At 41.3% G+C, this 22,046-nt stretch overlaps 1 protein-coding gene across 4 annotated transcripts in view; it reads left to right on the plus strand.

Moving 5' to 3' along the window:
* LOC127626896 (metastasis-associated protein MTA3-like) overlaps window positions 1–22,046 on the plus strand; it is a 70,438-nt gene that overhangs the window by 40,282 nt on the left and 8,110 nt on the right. For 2 of the 4 annotated variants that reach the window (XM_052103006.1, XM_052103009.1), the window contains exons 14-18: window positions 11,434–11,656; window positions 16,485–16,577; window positions 16,686–16,868; window positions 18,290–18,321; window positions 19,523–19,647. In XM_052103006.1, the coding sequence (XP_051958966.1) occupies window positions 11,434–11,656; window positions 16,485–16,577; window positions 16,686–16,868; window positions 18,290–18,321; window positions 19,523–19,647 (656 nt within the window). Of the gene's footprint in view, window positions 1–11,433; window positions 11,657–16,484; window positions 16,578–16,685; window positions 16,869–18,289; window positions 18,322–19,522; window positions 19,648–21,062; window positions 21,083–22,046 lie in introns of all 4 variants that reach the window. The other 2 variants (XM_052103010.1, XM_052103007.1) reach the window with 2 other exon arrangements.

Consider the following 22,046-nt stretch of genomic DNA (forward strand, 5'->3'; position numbering starts at 1 on the left):
ATTTTTTTATTTTGGGTCGGGAACCCATTCTTATTCTATAAAAAAATATATATATATATACACACACACACACACACACACACACACACACACACACACACACATACTTAAACCAAATGTTTTTGTCACTGTACTGAAATACTGACTGATTCTGGAACTGCTATAGAATAAAATTTCATTAACATCACACAGCAGGCAATTATGCTTCGGGGTCCTTTTGAACAGCAGCTGTCAGTGGTGGATATGAGCAGCACTGTTGTATTTAATAATCTTTTAAGCATGATATAATGCAATAATATTTGTTAATGTTTATATGGTTTATATTTAGGTTCTCTTTGAAATATTGGCAAATATAGTTTTAACTTTATTTAATAGGCCTATGTGATTTAGTCATACATGCAACATGATAAATACACATCCACACGCATTTAGCACACTTCTAAAGCCTGAGAATTGTGGCATAAAAATAAAAGTGCGAGTGATGCTGTGACCAGAAGCTGCAGTGAGAGGATAGGGGAGACAGTCAGACTTCCATGCAGCACATGCTGAACTCAGCGGACAACTTGTTGAAAATGCACTATAAACCTATTTATCAACACAGCCTTTTACAATAAAGGCTTTTATAACTCAACATAAATGACTGTACTGAAATACTCATTGACTTAAAAAACACATCATGATGTAAGTTAATCACATAGTAACAGGCACACAATACTTCGCTCATGTAAACTAGATTTCATAACTGTTTATAATCGAGTTAAATTACCCACTCTCGATAAACATTAGTTCACAACTGGTGGCCTCTGAGTAGCAGGCTAGCAGCTCAAGGTTTGTTTACAAATGTTGGTTGTGGACTCCTTTCCCACTGGCGATACTGAAGTCTGTTTTAGGTACTTTTGCCTGGGACTAGTACTTTACGTCGCTTTCGCACCCGTTTTAGGGGACATTTCTTGCTCCTTTACCTCCTAGGTACTTTTGGTGCGTATAGAGACTGTGGCAGACAGTGGGAGGTGTTGCAGCCTGTGTTTGCTCAAAAACCTATGACACACACAAATCATTTTGAGTTTTTTTTCCAGTTTTTGTTCGAGTCCGCAGCCACCCTTTAAAACAAACTTTTAACCGCTAACCTGCTACTCAGAGGTCTGCGTTAATTTTACAATTACTTAAACAAAAATAACGTAAAACTGTTGTACATTTATCGTCAGATCAGCTAGGAATGACTGACGCGAGACCTTGCTTCTTTTTAGACGTTTAATGAAAAGAAACGAAAGTAAATACAACGTGCTTGTTCAGCAAAACTTTCACGGCCACCCGTTACCCAAAAAAATCACCAACAAAACCTACGTAAATCACGTACGCCTTTTTTCTCTATGCATCTTGGGAAATTAAGTCAATTCACCAATAATAATAACATATGTGCATCTGAAACATGAACTGTCAAATCAAATCAAATCAAATCACTTTATTGTCACACTACCATGTACACAAGTGCAACAGTAGGTGAAATTCTTGTGTGCAGTTCCGAGCAACATAGCAGTCATGACAGTGACGAGACATATACCAATTACAATAAACAACATACTTACACAAAACAATTTACATATCAAATGTACACATACTTACACAAAACAATTTACAAATCAGATGTACACATACTTACACAACACAATAATTATATACAATGCAGAATATAGAACAGAATATACAATACAATACAATAAGTGGGAGTATATGAAATATATATGTGTATATATATATATATAGCAGTTGTATTGAGGAGAATATGTTGACAGTCCAGTGTGAGATTATAGATTAATAAAGTGCAGTGCTAATTATTGATCCTGATAGATCAAGAGTTCAACAGTCTGATTGCTTGGGGAAAAAGCTATCATGTAGTCGGCTGGTGCGGGTCCTGATGCTGCGATACCGCCTCGCCTGATGGTAGCAGTGAGAACAGCCCATGACTTGGGTGACTGGAGTCTCTGATGATCCTCCGAGCTTTTTTCACACAATCGCCTGGTGTATATGTCCTGGAGGGAGGGAAGCTCACCTCCGATGATGTTCCTGGCAGTTCGCGACCACCCTTTGCAGGGCTTTGCAGTTGTACGCGGTGCTATTGCCGCACTCAGGCGGTGATGCAGCCAGTCAGGATGCTCTCTACAGTGCTGGTGTAGAACCGCAGGAGGATGTGGTGGTTCATTCCAAACTTCCTCAGCCGCCTCAGGAAGAAGAGGCGCTGGTGAGCCTTCTTCACAACGGCCTCAGTGTGGACGGATCATGTGAGTTCCTCAGTAATGTGGACACCGAGGAACTTGAAGCTGCTGACTCTCTCCACCGGTGCTCCATTGATGGTGATGGGGCTGTGTTCTCCGCCTTTCTTCCTGAAGTCCACAACAAGCTCCTTGGTTTTACTGACGCTGAGGGAGAGGTTGTGCTCCTGACACCAGCGTGTCAGAGTGTGCACCTCCTCTCTGTAGGCTCTTTCATCATTGTCAGTGATCAGACCTACCACCGCCGTGATCGCCAGCAAACTTAATGATGGCATTGAGCTATGTGTTGCCACACAGTCATGTGTGTACAGGGAATACAGGAGTGGGCTGAGAACACAGCCCTGCGGGGCTCCAGTGTTGAGGGTCAGTGATGAGGAGGTGTTGCTGCCCATTCTAACCACCTGACGCCTGCCTGACAGGAAATCCAGGATCCAGCTGCACAGCGAGCTGTTTAAGCCCAGAGCCCGGAGTTTCTCATCAAGCTTGGAGGGCACTATGGTGTTGAATGCTGAGCTGTAGTCTACAAACAGCATTCTCACATATGTGTTCCTTTTTCCAGGTGGGAGAGAGCAGTGTGTATTGTAGATGCAATGGCATCATCAGTGGAGCGGTTGTTGCGGTAGGCAAACTGCAATGGGTCCAAAGAGGGGGCAGAACAGAGCAGATGTGATCTCTGATTAACCTCTCGAAGCATTTGCTGATGATGGGGGTCAGAGCAACAGGACGCCAGTCATTTAAGCATGTGATTATAGCTTGCTTCGGTACAGGCACAATGGTTGATGTTTTGAAGCATGTGGGGACTACAGACAGGGAGAGGGACAGATTGAAAATGTCCGTAAAAACACCAGCCAGTTGATTCGCGCGACGCTCTGATGACGCCGCCCGAATGCCGCCTGGACCACGCGGCTTTACGGATGTTCACCCGCCGGAATGATCGGGTTACATCCACAACAGAGACGGAGAGTGAATCAACCTCTGTAGCGCCAGCAGCGAAGTGCTTCTCCGCGAGGGCGGTGTTACTGTCCTCAAAACGAGCATAAAATGTATTAAGTTCGTCCGGAGAGATGCAGCGGTGTTCATGGCGGAGACTTTATTCCGCTTGTAGTCCGTGATTGTAGCTAATTCCCTGCCACATACTTCTAGAGTCAGTGGTGTTGAACTGGCCTTCAAGCTTGTGCCTGTACTGGCGCTTAGCTGCACTGATAGTGTTACGGAGGGCATAACTGGCTTGTTTACGCCCTCCGCGTTAGGAGAATTAAAGCGGAGGTCCGCGCAGTGAGTGCCGCTCGAACATCGCCGTAACCCATGGTTTCTGGTTGGGGTATATCCGTATAGTTTTGGTCGGAACAACGCCCTTCACGCACTTCCTGATGAAACACGCTACGCTGTCAGCGTAAACCTCGATGTCGCCATCAGAGGCGGACCGAACATCTCCCAGTCCGCGGATCAAAACAGTCTTGTAGCGCAGAGTCTGATTGGTCCGACCAGCACTGGATCGCTCTGAGGGTGGGTGCTTCCTGTTTCAGTTTCTGCCTGTAAGCCGGCAGAAGCAGAACGGAAGAATGGTCCGATTTGCCAAATGGGGGCGGGGAGGGATTTGTAGCCTTCCCGAAGGGAGAGTAACAATGATCCAAAACCCGTCCCTCGTGGTGTTGAACTTTATGTGTTGGTGGTATTTTGGGGCGTATTGCTTTGAAGTTGGCTTTGTTAAAGTCCCCGGCAACAATGAACGCAGCCTCAGGGTGCGCGGTTTCCTGCTCACTTATACACCCATACAGTTCCCTGAGTGCCCGGTCTGTGTCGGCTTATGGGGGATGTACACAGCTGTGATGATAACCGCTGTGAATTCCCTCGGCAGCCAGAATGGTCGACACAGAAGCATGAGATATTCCAGATCAGGAGAGCAAAAGACTTGATGAAATGTACGCTCCTCTGATCACACCATGATTTGTTGATCATAAAACATACACCACCACCTCTGCTTTTACCAGAGAGGTCTTTCGCTCTGTCCGCCGGTGCACGGAAAAGCCCGTGATTTCGGTGGCCGAAGTCTGGAATCTCCGTGAGACAGCCAGGTTTCTGTAAGGCACATAACGCAGCAGTCCCTCGCCTCTCGCTGGAAAGAGATCCGCGCCTCAGCTCGCAGAGTTTGTTGTCCAGAGACTGAACATTTGCCAGTAGTATACTGGGTAGCGGGGTCGATTTGCACGACGCCTTACTCTGATGAGAACGCCGCTCGCTTTTCCTCTTTTCCTTCTGGCGCTTCAGCGGCCGAAGCAGCACAGACAAAGGCTCCACCGGCGTGTTTGTAAACAGCGGTCGGCATTAAGGAATTTGAAGTCCGGTTTTCGATGTGTGATTGTAGAACTAATGTCCAAAAGCGTTTGTCTGTCGTAAACAATAAGGCAGACAACATCCAAGACAAAAAAACAAAGAACTGTAAACAAAACAAACAATAAACCGCAGTGTTGTAACGGAGCTCGCAACGCAGCAGCCATACTCGGCGCCATCTTGAGTCCTCAACTGTTAAATCTTAGTCTTGTGCATTAAATGTTAACTTATTAAATTTAACTTTCATGACTATTCTATAAGAAATAGTCTTCTATCAAATAAATTCTCAACATCCTCCCCCCCATAAACTACAGTTTATATAATTTCCAAAGGATACAGAAGCTGGATGGGTCTCCATGAGAACAGTCCCTGAACTCGCATCTGAACTGCACATGACCTAACAAGGCCATCTCGACCTGGAAACACTTCCTCAATTCTTCCTAGCCTCCAGCTCTGTCTTGGGGTGTTGCTTTCTTCGATGAGGGCAACATCTCCGACCTTCAGCAGAGAAGACTTTGGGGTGTCGCAGCGATGAGCAGACTTCAAATCCAGCAAATATTCTCTCCGCCATCGGTTCCAGATGTTGGTCATAAGTCTTTGTCTGTAGCGCCACCTCTTGTTCATCTCCTCCTTGTTTGCTGTTGGATGTTTAGTCTCAGCTGTATATGGCTTAGGAGGCAAACAGGTTAGTCTCTGTCCCACCAAGAAGTGAGCAGGTGATAGCGGCTCTGACACGTCCACATCATTGTGCACATAAGTGAGCGGTCTCGAGTTTATTATGGCTTCAGCTTCAGTCAAAATGGTACACATCTCTTCAAAGTTGAGTTTAGCTCTGCCTAACACCTTTCTAAGAATAATTTTGACTGACCTGACCATCCGCTCCCAGAATCCGCCCCACCAGGCTGCTCTTTCAGCGATGAACCGCCAGGTGATGCACTTTTCTGAGAAGAACTCCTGTAGCTGAGGAGTTTCAATACCTTTCCAGAGCTCCTTCAAATCTTGATCAGCTCTCTTGAACGTCTTAGCGTTATCTGAATAAATCACCTTGCATAATCCTCTTCTTGAGATGAATCTTTTCAACGCTAGCAGGAAGTTCTCTGTAGACATATCTGAGACCAGCTCTAAGTGCACCGCTCTGGTTACAGCGCAAGTGAACAGTGCTATATACGCCTTTGTCATGCTGTACTGTGTCTTCACATAGAGTGGACCTGCAAAATCCACACCAGTGATCTCAAATGGTGGAGACTCTGTTATTCTATCTCTTGGCAGTGGCGCGGTAGTCTGCTGCCCGGCCTTTGCATTGAATTTTTTGCAGAATACACATCTGGACACAACTTTCTTCACTATCTGTCGTCCCCTCAAAACCCAATATTTCTCTCTTGTTTGCACTAAAGTGTCTCGTACACCCGCATGCATTATCTTCTCATGTTCATACTGCACTAACATTTCTGTGTATCTGTGGTTGTTGGGCAAAATCCATGGGTGCTTTTCTCTGTAAGAGACATCAGAATACTGGAGCCTTCCTCCCACACTGAGCAGCTCATCTTCATCCAGAAATGGTTTTAGCTCTCGGATTCTGGAGTCAGTGTTGGGACATTTCCCTGCTTTCAGCAGATCAATTTCGAGCTGAAATTGTGATTCTGAATCACCTTTAGCCAGTTTTTCTCTGCTGCATTCAGCTCTTCTGCTGTCAGTTCACCACAGAATTTTGTGCTTGAGCCGGGTGTTGGAGATAAACCTCTTTATCCAGGCTGTCACCGGAGCACTGTTTTTAGTTTGCTGTACCTTTCCAGACATAAAACAGGGCTCAAGAAAGCTTGGTCTTGCTTAACAAACTGTACAGTAATCTGATATTTGGATCTGAGTTCAGACTTTACTTCATCTTCCTGAACTTCTTCCTGAGTGCTCTCTGACTGAACAGGTGACATCAAAACACAAGGACCATTCCACCACAATGTGCTATGCTTCAGGCCTTGTACAGTTAGTCCTCTGGTGGGGAGGTCAGCTGGATTCATTTCCCCTTTGCAGTGAGACCAGGACTGTGGGTCAGTTAGAGACTGGATTTCTGTGACTCTATTTGCTACGAACTGCTTCCACTTATGAGTAGAACCACAAATCCAATGCAGCACTATCATTGAGTCTGTCCATAGTCTGAGCTGTGTTTGGCCTAGCTGCAGTGCTTTCATGAGAGTGTTCCCCAGCCTGGCTGCTATTACAGCACCCATTAGCTCCAGACGTGGCAGTGTCATCCTTTTGAGCGGAGCCACTCTGGACTTGGATGCAACCAGGCTTATAGTTACTTCTCCTTCCCTTGTTTCTCCTTGAAGATAAGCAACTGCACTATACACCCTTTCACTCGAGTCACAGAAAACATGTAACTTTAATTCTTGACTGTCCTGCTGCGGTAGGCGTGTTTGGTACCATCGGGGAATTGAGACCTGATGCAGTTGAGGGAGCTCTGAGCACCACTGCTGCCATTTCATCGTCAGATCAGGTGGCAGTTCCTCGTCCCACTTGAGCCCTCTCTCCCACATCTCTTGGAACAAACACTTAATCCTGATTGTGAAAGGAGTCAGGAATCCTAGAGGGTCAAAAATGCGAGCAGAAGACTGCAGAACACTTCGTTTTGTGGTTTCTTTTTCTTTCAAAATATCAAGCAGCCCCCTGAGGTCAAACACAAAATCATCTGTACCCGGTCTCCACACCATACCAAGCACCCTCAGCACAGACCCATGTGATTCTGCTTGCACAGCACAATCCATCAAGCCTTTCTGCCATTTTTCATTGAGCTCAGGAGAGTTTGTCATCCATTTACATAACTCCATGCCTGCATCAGACATAATGCTCCTGGCTGTCGTTGTCACTGTATGTGCCTCTGTCACCTCACTTGCACTTGAAATAAAATCATCGACATAGAGTGAGGAGCTGAGGACTTCTACCACTTGTGGATGTTCTAGCTCATACTGTCTTAAATGTTTCCTAATGGTGGCTGCGAGTAAGAAAGGGCTTGATGAAGCTCCAAACACCACTCTCGTCATTCTGAGCATACGTAGCGTCACGTCCTTCTCTGTCGGTGGTCCTATGAACCACAGAAATCTTACAGCATCCCGATCTTTTTCTGCGAGTGAAATCTGCAAAAATGCTTTCTTGATATCTGCCATGTATGCAATTTCATGCAGTCTAAATTTTATCAAAATACTCATCAGATCTGGATTCAGATTGGGTCCTGTTAAGAGACAGTCATTTAGTGAGGGATTTTTATCTTCTTGGGAGGACGCATCAAACACAATCCGCAGTTTCGTTGTCGCCTTATCCTCTCTTAATACCGCATGATGAGGTAAGTAATATGTCTGACTGCCTTGTGATGACGCATGTTCCCTTGGCACATCCTCAGCCATTCCTTGTTTTAAGTAGTCCTCCACAACTTCATTGTATCTGCTGTAGAGTGTGACATCCTTGCTTAGTTTCCTTTTCAAACTCTCAAGTCTCTTTTTTGCTATCGCGGTAACTGTCTTGAAGTGGAGGATGATGTTGTCGCCATGGCAACTCCACTTGGTAACGCCCATCCTTGAAGATGGAGGTTTCCTCAAACCGTTGCATCGCTTCTACATACTCTTTGCTCTCAGATTTCTCACTTGTGATGCCCAGGGACTCAAGCTCCCAGAATGCATGCAGCTGTTTATCAATCTGTGCATCCTCATTGAGTTGAATATGCATACAGGTTGTCTCTGTTATGCTAGACACTGCTACTGGGCCTTGCAATGCCCATCCAAAAGTGCTCTCCAGTGCCACTAAGCCTTTTGTCAGTCTCTCTACTCTGCCTGATACTATCTGCCAGTAATAATCAGAGCCAATTAACACTGAAAGTTCAGGTTTATCATCTCCAGCACAGTCTGCTAATTGAAAACCTCTGCTTTTCATTTCTCTTTGTATATGTTCACCAGGCACTTTCATCAGCTGTGCACACTTTGGGGGTGACAACTGCCTCGATTTCAATTCCTGATTATTATCCCATACATTCTCCAATCTGAGCTTCACTATATTGCGACTCACCGTTGTTGGAGCAGAGGAGCCAAATGTGTGAAGAGTAAGTGTCCCTTGCCTAGTAACAGGTAGCTTCAGCGCCGTCACCACCTTCTCATGCACAAAACTCCCTGACTGCCTCCATCTAACAAACAGCTGAACCATCTTCCTGCTTGTGGGTCCTACGACCCATGCCATGGCAGTTTGTAGCAGCACAGTGTTCTCACTGTCAGATTTTCTATTCTCTACTTTGGGAATTACTGAGGAAATAACAGTATCAATGTTGGCAGCTGCAGCAGGTGGGGGTGCCTCATTTTTCTCACAAATAGCTGCATTATGCCTACCTCCACATGTGACACATGACATGCCCTTTGATCTGCAAAACCTGGCTATGTGTTTGGACCCCAGACACACAAAACACCTGCCAAGCCGTTTCAGCTTTTCTTTGCGTGCTGACACTGAGTAGTCTGGACATTTTTCAGATTTGTGTTCAGTGCTATCACAGAACAAGCAGTTTTGCATTTTCTGGTCAGCAATGTGTAGTGCAGCTGCAGATGTCATGCTTGGTTTCTTTAATTTCACATCACTGGCTGGATATGATTTGCTGCAAGTTTTATTAGCAGACTGGTTTTCTCTCTGATTGTATGAGTTCATCATTTGTAAAGCTCTCTCTCGGCTCTGAACCTCTTTCTGCAGGAACTTCAACACATTAGGCACATTCCACTCATCATCATCCCCTCTGTGACGGCTGTATTCAAGAGCCATGTCATCTGGCAACATCTGGAGTAATATTGGGCACAACATACCACCATAGGTGTCTGATACCACTCCCAATGACTCAAGGCTTCTGATTTGAATTTCACAGTCATCATATAACTGCCTTAATGCACTGACATCAGATGATTTCTTTACAGGAGTGAGATTAAGAAGCTTTGACATGTGAGCATTTACAATGAGATCTTTCCTTCCAAATCTGCTTTGGAGAATATGAACTGCAGCATCATAGTTACTGTCTGTCAATGTGAGACCTGCTACTGCCTTTGCAGCTGTTCCAATAAGGTAAGTTTTCAGGTAGGTAAACTTTTCTTTCTTGCAAAGTGCATTGTTGCTATGAATAGCAATCTCATACTGGCTCCAAAATTCCTGCCATACACTAACCTCTCCACTGAATTTATCAATTTGTAGCTTAGGCAGTCTCACTGTTGGTTTGTTTGCGCTACTATCACTTGACTGAGCAGGCCGTAGGTTACTCACAGTCTCATACTCTCTGATCACTTGGTGAGCCCGCGCTTTCATTTCGATGACGCGGTCTCTGTATTCCTCTGCGAGTTCAATCTCTGTTTCCACGTCCTCCAGTGAAGCGTGTTCCTCCACTATGCTGTCTAGCTCGCGCAAACTGTCCTCCTTTGTTGACAATACGGCTAACATATCCCGCACACGATCGATATCTCTTTCTTCCTTTATTAATTCAGCGTCTATCTGATTTAGCAGTCTCGTTGTAGAACTCCGTATCGTCCGACGCTTTCTTTTGGACCTTTCATGTTGTTCCATACCGACCGATCTCTCTTCGTCACTCATAGTTGTCTGTTTCCCGAGTTTCCGGCACCAAAAATGTTGTACATTTATCGTCAGATCAGCTAGGAATGACGACGCGAGACCTTGCTTTTTTTAGACGTTTAATGAAAAGAAACGAAAGTAAATACAACGTGCTTGTTCAGCAAATCTTTCACCGGCCACCCGTTACCCCAAAAAATCACCAACAAAACCTATGTAAATCACGTACGCCTTTTTTCTCTATGCATCTTGGGAAATTAAGTCAATTCACCAATAATAATAACATATGTGCATCTGAAACATGAACTGTTAAATCTTAGTCTTGTGCATTAAATGTTAACTTATTAAATTTAACTTTCATGACTATTCTATAAGAAATAGTCTTCTATCAAATAAATTCTCAACAAAAACAAACAACCCAAAGAGGGATCACTCATTTCACGTGTGTGTGTCTGTGTGAATATACAGATAATAGTGTCCTGGGATGATGAATATAGATGATTATTGAGAGTGGGTAATTGAACTATTGTACACTAAACTGTCATGAAATATAGTTTACATGAGGGAAGTTGTGTGCCTGTTACTGTGTGATAAACTTGCATCAAGACGTCTTTTTTAAGTAAATGAGTATTTCAGTACAGTATTTAATGTTGAGTCATAAAAGCCTTTACTGCAAAAAACTGTGTTGATAAATAGGTTTATAGTGTCTTGTGAGCTTGCAATGTATCATTTTAATTTACTAAGAGAATCGTTAATGAAATCGTTCAAGAACCTGAATCATTAAAGTTATAGTTCACCCCAAATCATTTTTTATTAACTTCATCTACTCTCCATGTTGTTGCAAACCTGTATGGGTTAGAGATGGAAAAAGATGCAATAAATATGAGGGTGAGGCTATCAGTTTCTAAACTACAGTAAGTGAACTATCCCTTTAAATTTAATTAGAACCAGAATTGTTCCATTTTCTTATGATTTCTATTCATAAAAATTAACAAAAGTATTCTCATCATTGCCATAGTTATTTTAAAATCCTTTGCGTTAGCCTTGATCTGTTCAACAAGAGTTTCAGTTATTTATGGTGCAGAGGTGAGGTAGATATCAAGAGGATTGTTTCATCTCTGAACTCAATTTAATTTTGCAATCAACATGCCGCTCTAACAGAATCATGTTGTCTCTCTCCCCCTTGCTCATTTTGATGTTTCTCCATTTATTTTCCCTTTTTCATTCCCTTGTTTCCTCATCTTTTTCACCGCAGGAGCCACGTTCTCGCGGCCATGGCCCCCGTCAGTCTTCCCACATGATTCCGATGAGGAACAGTGGCAGCCCCAAATCCTCCATGAAGACCAAGCAGGCGTTCCTGCTGCAAGCCACACGCCTCACCAAGCTGGCGCGTCACATGTGCCGTGACCTCATCAGGCTGCGCCGGGCCGCGCGCCGCCCCTTTGTGCCCATAAACTGTGGCGCCATAAAGGCGGAGTGTAAGAGCTCTTTAAATTCCTAACTTCCGCCTCGTGTACAAACACACACACTCACCCCCACTCACACAGCCACCACTCACACTGTCCCGCCTGCTCTGCTCCCCAACCACACCACTCCACATCTTGCTGTCATTCCTCCCCTCCATCTTCCTGTTTGTACTGTTTTTATTATTATTATAATTATTGTTATTAAATTTATTATTTCGGTTTTGTATTCTCCCCATCCCGTTTCCAATAAAGACTGCCTGTCCTCCATAATTTGAGTTTCAGTCATCTTTTCGGTTTAAGTTTACTTTTTGTTCCATACATGTTGTCATAGGTTACGTGTTTTATGATGTTTATATTTAACTAGCACATTTTTAGCAGGTCTCCCAGTTTGTCAAAGAGATTTTTGAATGCACTCATAACATGTAAGATAACCAAATAGATTGCCCTATTACTCTTGCCCAATTGCATTGCCATAAATTGTAATTATACTTGAAATGCATATCATAGTGTGAGCTTTATATTTATCAAAAGCTTCATTGACAGACTTAACATTGATACCTAAAGAAAGCTGTATTTTTCACACTGTGATGTACTACACTGACTAGGGGTACTAGTTTAAAACGTCTAGATATTTTTTAGGTTCCTTGTGCAAAAGGAACTCAAGAAAAACAACCTGTTTTGGTTTTGCATCCTTCACCTCAAATGTCATGTCTTGCACTATTGGGTTTTTAAAGCTTCTTTTGGCACGACTATTGAAGGAGATGGGATATATTAATGTCGTTGGCATTTTTCAAAGGATTTAAATGATATAAATGTGGTCTCAGGGTTGGATTGGCATGGTATAGGACTTGTTTTAGTGTCAAAAACAATTTGATATGTATATAAATAGATTTGTGAATGAGTATAGTTTTCAAGATGCCTCTCTGGCTTTTTAAATAAAGACTGAATGGCTCTAGGTTGCATTGTATGGGCTTTATCAGGAAGAAGGACGTCTTCGGTTTTTGCACCGAACAAACACAAACTTAAGTTTTGACATGAGAGCTTTTTGTAATGGTTCTGAATTGTCACACAATTTTACCCACAACTGCATGATTAAAATGTAAACCCATAGTAGAATTAGTGATGGGAAATTTTGTTTAGTCTTTTTTACGTTTGGATTTTGGCCATTTTATTTAATCCATTATAACAAAATGCTAAATAAGATTTTGTAGTGGTGTGTGCCAAGATGTATATCCCTTGAATAAAGCTATTCAAGAATAATGGAGAAACAGACCTATAAGTGTGAAATGGCAATTTCTGCATGTGCATTGATGCCTCAGCTCAAATTTCTGCTGTTTCTACTGAACTACCTCTGAATAAAGACAGTTGGGAAAATAGTTTCACCATTTTTTTCATTGGACCTTTTGAGAACAGAATGGAACTCCATACAGACTTGTGTACATTAGATCCAAAGAAAATGTCTTGAACTATAGCGGTAGGTGGAGCTAATTGAATTACTATTATGTTTCAAACAAATCGGTCAAGTAGTTAATTGTCAGGTTGGTAAGAAGCTTGTGTCTATGTAATGAGATCATGAAGGAAGGTTTAATTTCTAAGAAGTCTCATCAATTTCAGTGCAAGGGTGATTGACTGTCAGTTTCTTTATTGTCGGGTTGATGATCTAATTAACTAGAGGTACAGCAAGTGGAAGGAAATAATTAAAATAACTGAGTTATACAGTTTTAACAAAGGTAGTTAGACACCCCTATTCCTCTCTGTCCTCCTGATTTTTAAAAGCGAAGTTTTCGAGTTTACAATAGTTTAGTTTATCAAATGGTCTATTAAAAATGCTGAGAAAGTTGGTCAAAGGTAGCAGTTTATTAGGACAATGGGACATGGGAAGTGTTCCATTGGCACAGTATGCTAGAATTCAGAAATTGAATTGAAGAGGAGGAAAGGATGGTTCTGGGCTAAGAGTTTAAAAAGGAAGAGTGCACATTGCAGTTTAGATCCATGTTTGAGAGTGACAAAAGGGCATCCACTAAGCAGTGGTGTCAGTGCCTAGTATGGTCCATGCCTTTTGAATGTGGGCAGTAGTTTGTAGATTCACATAATATCCTTTATGATGGCAATAATTTCAGATTTTTAGGGTTCTGAAATGGTTCCTAAAATAAATCTGTCATAGAGTTCATGTGATTTGAATGAAATTAAGTGATTCAATGAAATGATGAGTTTGAGTGAAAGGGGGTTATTTTTATGGCATTCGTTTTTCTAATACATCACAAAATTAAAACCCTAAAATATGCAACATGCTTTTAAATAGCCCAAAAATGAGATTACAGATCTACGCAGCCAGGCTTTGCTCTGATTTTATAGAAGTCTTAACATGTATTTGTAAATGGGTCAATTTTACAGGGAGAGCTCATGTCAACAGGGAAGTCATCTGCTCTGCATCTGGCCAATCTTAGTCCAAAAATGAAAACTCTGTTATCGTTTATGCACCCTCATGTTGTTCCAAACCCATATTAATTTTCTTTTTTGGGTAAACTATCCCTTTTCTGCTGAGTTTTGCATTGCCCCTCTCCCATCAAATGAAACCTCCATTCTGTGCCTTCATTCTATATCTGTTGCCATCCCAGACACTTGTTTGTTTGTAGCCCCGACCATAAGTTGTTCTGGACATCTTTCTGTCCGGAAGCACGATGAACCTGGGGGGCATCCTCTTTGCTTTGTCTCTCTCTTATTTTATTTTTTTGTGAATGTCTTGTGGGCAACCAAAACAAATAAAACCATGGCTGAAACCACCCTATGAGTCCTTGTTTCATGTGTCTTGTGTACCTGTCCATCATTCTGTTGCACGCACACTGATAGGCTGAGCAGAGTGGCAATCATGTGAAATCTGTCTCCTCCAACAGCATGAGCTCCATTAGCTCCTGTCGTACCTCCATTAACTTGTGTTTACATTTTTCAGTCAATATACACACATTCATGTGCTGCAACATTGCATTTGTTTTTTTCTTTCCAACCTCATTCAACATGCAAACTTACAAAGTTTTAATCAACATTTTGCCTGCCCATCAGAGACTGTGTGCATGAAATTCATTGTATAAAGCATCAAACATTTAAAATCACGTTCCTTTTTTTTTAATAATAATTCACATTTTGTCCACCTGATTTTTGCCCTAACATTAAAGCTGAAGAATGTCCACCTGATTTTTGTTCTTACATTAAAGGTGAAGAGTGTAATTTCTGCGCCACTAATGCCACCAATCGGAATTGCAAAAAAACAAACAAACAAAAAACTGTTTTCTGAATCTCCCTGTCTGCCATAGATAAAACAACGTGATAGTCCTTCCCCCGACTCTCACCACTGCTTGAGTAATGTTTGGGGTGGGTTGTATAAAGCAAACAATTTTCATAGCGCCACGAAAAGACAGTGCTTACAGTTTTCATGGAAAATAGCATCTGAATGGCTTATAGTTGTTTCTGCATATTATGCTTGGATATGAGAAAGTAATATAAATCAGAAAAGTTCAACTTTAATATCATTTTCAAAGAAAACCCAATGATCAAACAAACAGATAGTCCTGCCCCCAACTGACACATTGGTTGAGTAAATGTAGTTTTGTCAGGCTGAACGGTCTTTTATAGCACCAAAGAGATACAGCGATTACAGTTTTCTGACAAAATTACCTACAAATTGGCAAATTAACTGACTTAAATTAGTTATCTCTGTATTGTAACTGACTTAAATTAGTTATCTCTGTATTTTAAACTGGGATAGGAGAAAGATTTTTAACACTTAAAAAGTTATTTATAGCTGAAATATGTCATTTCTGCTCCACTAGTGTCACCAAATGGAATAACAAAAACATTTTTAAAAGATGCAAAAAAATTTCATCCTCTTCCATTGGTTGTACAAACTGATAGCCCCATCCTCAACTCACACCATTGGTTGAGCAATGTTGCTGTATTGGGCTGTTCTTACGTTGCTCAAACAGTGCTTACACTTTTAGATAAAATCAACCTATGAATGGCTTACTTATATTTGACTCTGCATATTAAGCTGGGATATAAGAGAATGTTAGCATCGGAAAAAAAAATCCCTCATCAGCTTAAAGGTAATAATACAAATGACAGTAGAAATCATGAAAGTTTGTTGTTTCAAACACACCTGCAACTGTTTGAGAATTTGAAGATGAAGAAATAATACTCAATTGTGCTAAAACATTTGTTCTAAACCTCAGATTATAATTACTCTATGAGACAAAATTTACATGCAGTTGGTGACACATATACAGAGAACCACTATTTCAGCTCTTCGTCCAAGGCACAGATCTCCTCTGAGCTTTCATTCAATATAAAGAATGGATTTTTATGTCTGTAGATAATGCATCACCCAGTTCACTGATGTTTCTTCCCCACCTTAGAGGTATTGTTAAACAGGTAATAAATTAAAGTACATCTCCAAGACCATATCTCTCCAGGTTTGACAAGACAACAAGAAGAACTGCTTTAAGAGAATGGCTTGAAAGACATTTCAGCTCCTTTGGAGTTTTAATTAATTTAAAAATGCACTAAAGAAATGGGTTCATTGTGTTCTTCAGTTCAGGGGGGAATGTTCTCTTGGACCTAAAGTACCAATAGTGCAGCAAATGGGATTTGACTCACCTTGCTGCTCATTGTTCTTTCAGAAAGATTAGTCACCACAGGTTGGTGTTTCACAGCAATAACCATCAAATTTACCCATTTGGTATGCCTCAGTTTGTGTGTGTGTTTGAGAATTTCTCTTTCTTGCTTTTTTCCCTCTTTGACCTGGCTGTCTCCATTTGTTTGTTCTATACTGCTGGTTTGCAAATAGATATGATCCGGGTGTCAGAGGGCATGACTGGGCGACCTATGAAGCCCAAATCCTCCCTGAGGAGCACCCTGACCAGCGTTCTGCAATACCTTGGTGAGCTGCATAATATTAGAGCTGTCTGAAGCTCTCTATGCATACGGCCATACCTCCTACTGTAACTCTGAGATGCCACTGTGACTTTTTTATATTCTGTTGTTTCAGAGTCTCGCCCAGCACCTTATGTTCAACGGCCACACCGCACTCCTGGCCTACAGGTGCAGCCCCCTCGACGCCTGCTTTCCTCTCTACCCAGTCATGGTCCACTGGGTATATTGGGAAAACGGAACTATCATCACCACAGCAGGATTGAGTCCACAGAGAGAAGGGTTGTTGCACCAGGACAAGGTGGCTCACACTTACTAACACACAGTGACCCCGAAAAATATTTGGATACTGAAACCACACTAAAAATGTGCAGTATGGCATTATATAACAAAATGAAAAAAAACAACAACAAAAAAAAAAATAGGCCTATAAGACAGCACAAACACACTTTTCAAGCAAATATTTCACAAAAAGAATATTCAAATGATAAAACAATAGCTAAATTGTTCAAAATTAAGACAAAGGGAATTCGGACACTTCATGGTTGTCCAACTTTGAGGAACAGGTCCATTATTAAAGAGATAGTTCACCCAAAAATAAAAATTCTCTCATCATTTACTCAGCGTTCTGTGGGTGTGAGAGGTCAAAGGAGAATGGCCAGACTGGTTCAAGCTGACAGAAAGGCTACGGTAACTCGGCTAACCACTCTGTACAATTATAGTGAGCAGAATAGCATCTCAGAATGTAAAATATGTCAAACCTTGTACCGGATGGGCTACAAGAAGACAACTTGTGTAGAAGACCTACCATTTGTGTACCTTAGCAGAAATCCAGATTTGTCAGATCAGGTGATGTTTTTCCAATCCTTTACTGTCCAGTTTTGGTGAGCCTGTACCCACTGCAGCCTCAGTTTCCTGTTCTATGCTGACAGTAGTGGTACCCGGAGGGCTCTTCTGCTGCTGTAGCCCATCTAGCTTAATGTTCAACATGTGTATATTCAGAAATGCTTTTCTGCATGCAACTGTTGTAACGTGTGGTTATTTGGGTTACTGTCACCTTCCTGTCAGCTATGACCAGTCTGGCCATTCTCCTCTGACCTCTGTCATTAACAAGCCGTTTTTGCCCACAGAACTGCCGCTCACTGGATGTTTTTTATTTTTTGCACCATTCTCTTTACACTCTAGAGACTGTTGTGTGTGAAAATCCCAGGAGATCAGCAGTTACTCAAAATACTCAAACCAGCCCGTCTGGCACCAATAATCATGCATCAACACGTCTAAATCACTAAGATTTTATCCCCCATTCTGAAGGTTCATATGACCATTAACTGAAGCTCCTGACCCGTATATGCACGATTTTATGCATTACACTGCTGTCACATGATTGGCTGATTACATAATTGCATGAATAAGTAGGAAGACAGGTGTACCTAATAAAGTTTTTGGTGAGTGTAATTTTTGGGTGAACTAACCCTTTAATGTGATGATGATCAATACCTGTGGTTACTCTTGAGTTGAACTGACTTGTACAATGACCTTGAGACCAGTTGGTTAAAAGTATTTGAAAATATTCTTGGTTTTATATAATTGTCTTAGATGTCCCAACTTAGATGTCCCAACGTTTCCAAATACTTACTGGGCCACTGTATACACTGAACATATTTATAAGAGATAATATCACTGTAGTATGATCATTTCTCACAATGTCTCTTTTTGTCATAGATAACCCAGCTCATATTGTGGGACCCATTTTGGTAGGCATCAATGGCTTTTGATTCAATGGTGTCAGTGCAGTTATGGGTTAAGACACATCTCTAAATATTACATTTGGTGTGCTTTCACTTCCCTGGAAAACAACAAATCACAGGGTTTATGTTGCTTAAATTGGAAGAGAGAGATAAATTCCATCTTCATTTTCAAATGCAGATACTATTCATGCTGTGAATTGGTTCTGGTGACAGTTTCTGTCTCGACTCTCAGAGGTTTCCCACAGATTGTTGCGGCTGGGTAAAATGGAAATGAGAAGTGAGAGACCGTCAAACAAAGAAACACAAAGACAGTCCCTGTTCATTTATGGGACGAGTATGCTCAAAATAACATTTCAGCCCATTTTTAAGATTTTTGCATTTCAATTTCATTTTTTTATGTTTATTTTTTTTATCCCCTTTTCTCCCAATTTGGATTGCCCAATTCACTCTACTTAGTAGGTCCTAGTGGTGGCGTGGTTACTCACCTCAATGCGGGTGGCAGAGGACAAGTCTCAGTTGCCTCCGTTTCTGAGATGTGAGATGTGATTCCGTGCATCTTATCACATGGCTTGTTGTGCATGACACAGCAGAGACTCCGCATGTGGAGGTCCATGCTACTCTCCGCGATCCATGCACAACTTACCATGCGCCCCATTGAGAGTGAGAAACACCCACAGAACATGACCATGAGGAGGTTACCACATGTGACTCTACCCTCCCTAGCAACCGGGGCAATTTGGTTGCTTAGGAGACCTGGCTGGTGTCACTCAGCACACCCTGGATTCTAACTCGTGACTTCAGGGGTGGTAGTCAGTGTCGATACTCGCTGAGTTACCCAGGCTCCGCATTTCAATTTCATAACAAAATTCCATTCAATTGAATTGTATAATGCTTAACAAAAGTATTTATTGATTGATTCTGATTGTATTTTTCTACAATTAGCTTTTGCTGAAATAACAATATTAGAATGGTCACATTTCGGAAATGTTCATGCCTACTTTGTGGCCAAACAAATGCTTAAAGCTTCAATGACATCTGTCTACTAGGTTTTGAAAGGACAGAGGAACATATTAAAAGAAATTACTATTATTATTTTTTACACTTACATCAATGTGGCCTTTGTGGTGCAAAATATAACAGTAAATTCACTCTCAAAAGAGCATAGGGGTTAAATAGTTTATGATGCCCCTATCCTATCTTCTTTCAGCAGCACAATGGAAGTAGTACTGGTGGCTCCAACCTTCGTGCCAGTGGCCTGATGCTACGTAAGAGACGGCCCAACTGGATTGATGCACCTGATGACAGTTTCTTCCTAGTTTCCCGAGAGACAAGGTGTGCAAAGCAACCTCTGTCCATTATGACTCTATTTTATGCTATCTTAATCCTCAAACCCAAAGTGTCATTGTGTGCCTTGTTCTAAAAGAGGCACAGAAAATCACTTTTTGTGACTTTCATTTAATGGAGAACAGCAGGGCAGAAACCCCACAATGTCAAACAGCAGCCTTTAACTTGTTCCTCCATGATTGGCACATTATACCCAGAGATGGCATGGCACATTTGATTAAGTTTTCATCTGTTTGATTCAAACTTCACCTAAGAGTGACTGATCTTAGTGACAGGATTGGCATATGTGTAACTACTGCATTGGTCATACCCAGTGACAGTGAGGAGTAAGAGGGTCTAAGCTGAAGTTGTCAGAGTAGGAAATGGGTCAGTCAATCACAGATGTCAGGTACACTTTTAGTAACAAAGATCCATTATTTAGCAATACATAATGTGTATGATCCCATTCATCTGTGGCATGGACAAAACACTGAATAGAAAATTAAAGATTTGAGTAAGATTGAGGTTAGTTTTAAAGTCAACATGAAATTCAAACGGACAATGTTTATGCATGTTTTTGGCCATATTGTGCATGATTCATCATTGCACACTATACCAATTTGTAATTTTTTTTTAAATTCTTTTGGTAAATATGCTTTTGATTTTCCTTTGGCTAACAACTAATTCCAATTATTTTTCAAACTCTCCCTTTCAACCTCCTGGCTCCATTCTGGTATGAAACACCCACTATTCAAGATCTAATCAATTCCCAATGGACAAAATGAGATTCCGACCAAAATCTTCTAATTAAAATCCTTTTTCGCTTTACAGAAATAATAGTGGTGCAAACAGCATTTCATGTTGCCTTTAATCTAGAGACTCCACAGGTAACTTTACAATATAACACAAAAACCTGCACAAATACACAGCTCATTTGTGGATATGCTTTTTGAAAATGTCCCTCTAACAAAGTTGAGGCAGAGTTATTTCTATGAACTGGTCTAAAATGCCCCTCCTCCACAGTCGTCTTCATTTCTCAGTAATATGGAGATAAGATTAACTTGTTATCCATGTTAATTCTCAATCCACAGAAATGACATATAAAAGGATTAAGAGCTATATACATAAATGGCTTGCTTTTAACCAAATATGTAAGGCCACATGAATTTTCCACATCCACAATGTTAATGACTGACATCCCAGTTTGCACTGATATAGACGAAAGTACTTAATGGATTTGAAATGTGTTGACGTTCTAGTGATATTAAAATTAAGCTAAAAAGAAGGTTTTTAATTAATTTACAAATTACACATAAAGTGGACATTTGACAAATTTTTTATTTGCCCCATTGTATCATGCATCACATTGTTTTTATGACTATACTTTTTAGTGACTGTTTGCTTGTCTCATTTTGTTGCTGCAGCTGTTAGACACCTACTCATGGTAAGATCACACGCACCGTACACAAAGGCTAAACCACATTACCTGTGGAGTCTTGATAAATGTATGATATATATGACCAAAAGAAACACAGTGTTAACCAATACACTATGAATATGATATGAAGTGGCACCCCAGTGGCTTTTGACATGTCAACCTGCAAGGGGAGTTTTAATGCTCAATGTAGAATAATAGTCATAAAGGCTTGCCACAGCAGCAGAAGATTTAGTATTAATATATTTGGTATTAAGAAAAAGCGAGTCTTAAGTAGTTGTGAGCTGGAGCTCAGAGGAAACGTAAGAAAAATGTTTCTCCATTACAGTCACTTCCATATGAACCATGAATTACACAGCTCCCTCTGGCCTCCAGGACTAGAGCTGATGCAAGGCTAAATTTAGAGCCCCTGCTCTGAAAGAATAGCCTTTAACTAGGCAGGAGACCCAGAAACAAATGGGGTCTGGTCTGTGGCGTTTTTTTCTTCAGTTTACACAGTCATCACAGACAGCCAGGTCCTTCTAGCTGAAACTGCATTACCTTCAGATGTAGAACTGAAGATTTCAGGAAACTCTACAGGAAGCGGGTTTTGTTGAGCAGTGCAATCTTGAAACATTTCTCGCTCAGTCACTCTAGTATTTATAGTTTTAAAACTTGTGGTCAAATCCATCAATCCATTCAACATAATCACAGTGATATTCAGGCTCTGTGTTGGTTTAATTAAAATGACTGAATATGTGTACTTGTGTTAATGTAGTGTGATTTAAAAAGTAAGGAGATGTGCTATAAATGCAAGCACACATACACAGCACATACACAAGAATGTAAGCATACATTTGTTGTTCGAGACCCAGATCATGGTTCTTTCATTAGGGCCAATCTAATCTTAGGGCTGTCCCATGTGGATGCCTGTCTGCCTCATTAATTTGAAATGAAGTGAGGAATCACATTTTCTTTGATCTTTTAACATATA

Source organism: Xyrauchen texanus, chromosome 33, assembly GCF_025860055.1.
Source record: "Xyrauchen texanus isolate HMW12.3.18 chromosome 33, RBS_HiC_50CHRs, whole genome shotgun sequence".
Classification (NCBI taxonomy): domain Eukaryota; kingdom Metazoa; phylum Chordata; class Actinopteri; order Cypriniformes; family Catostomidae; genus Xyrauchen; species Xyrauchen texanus.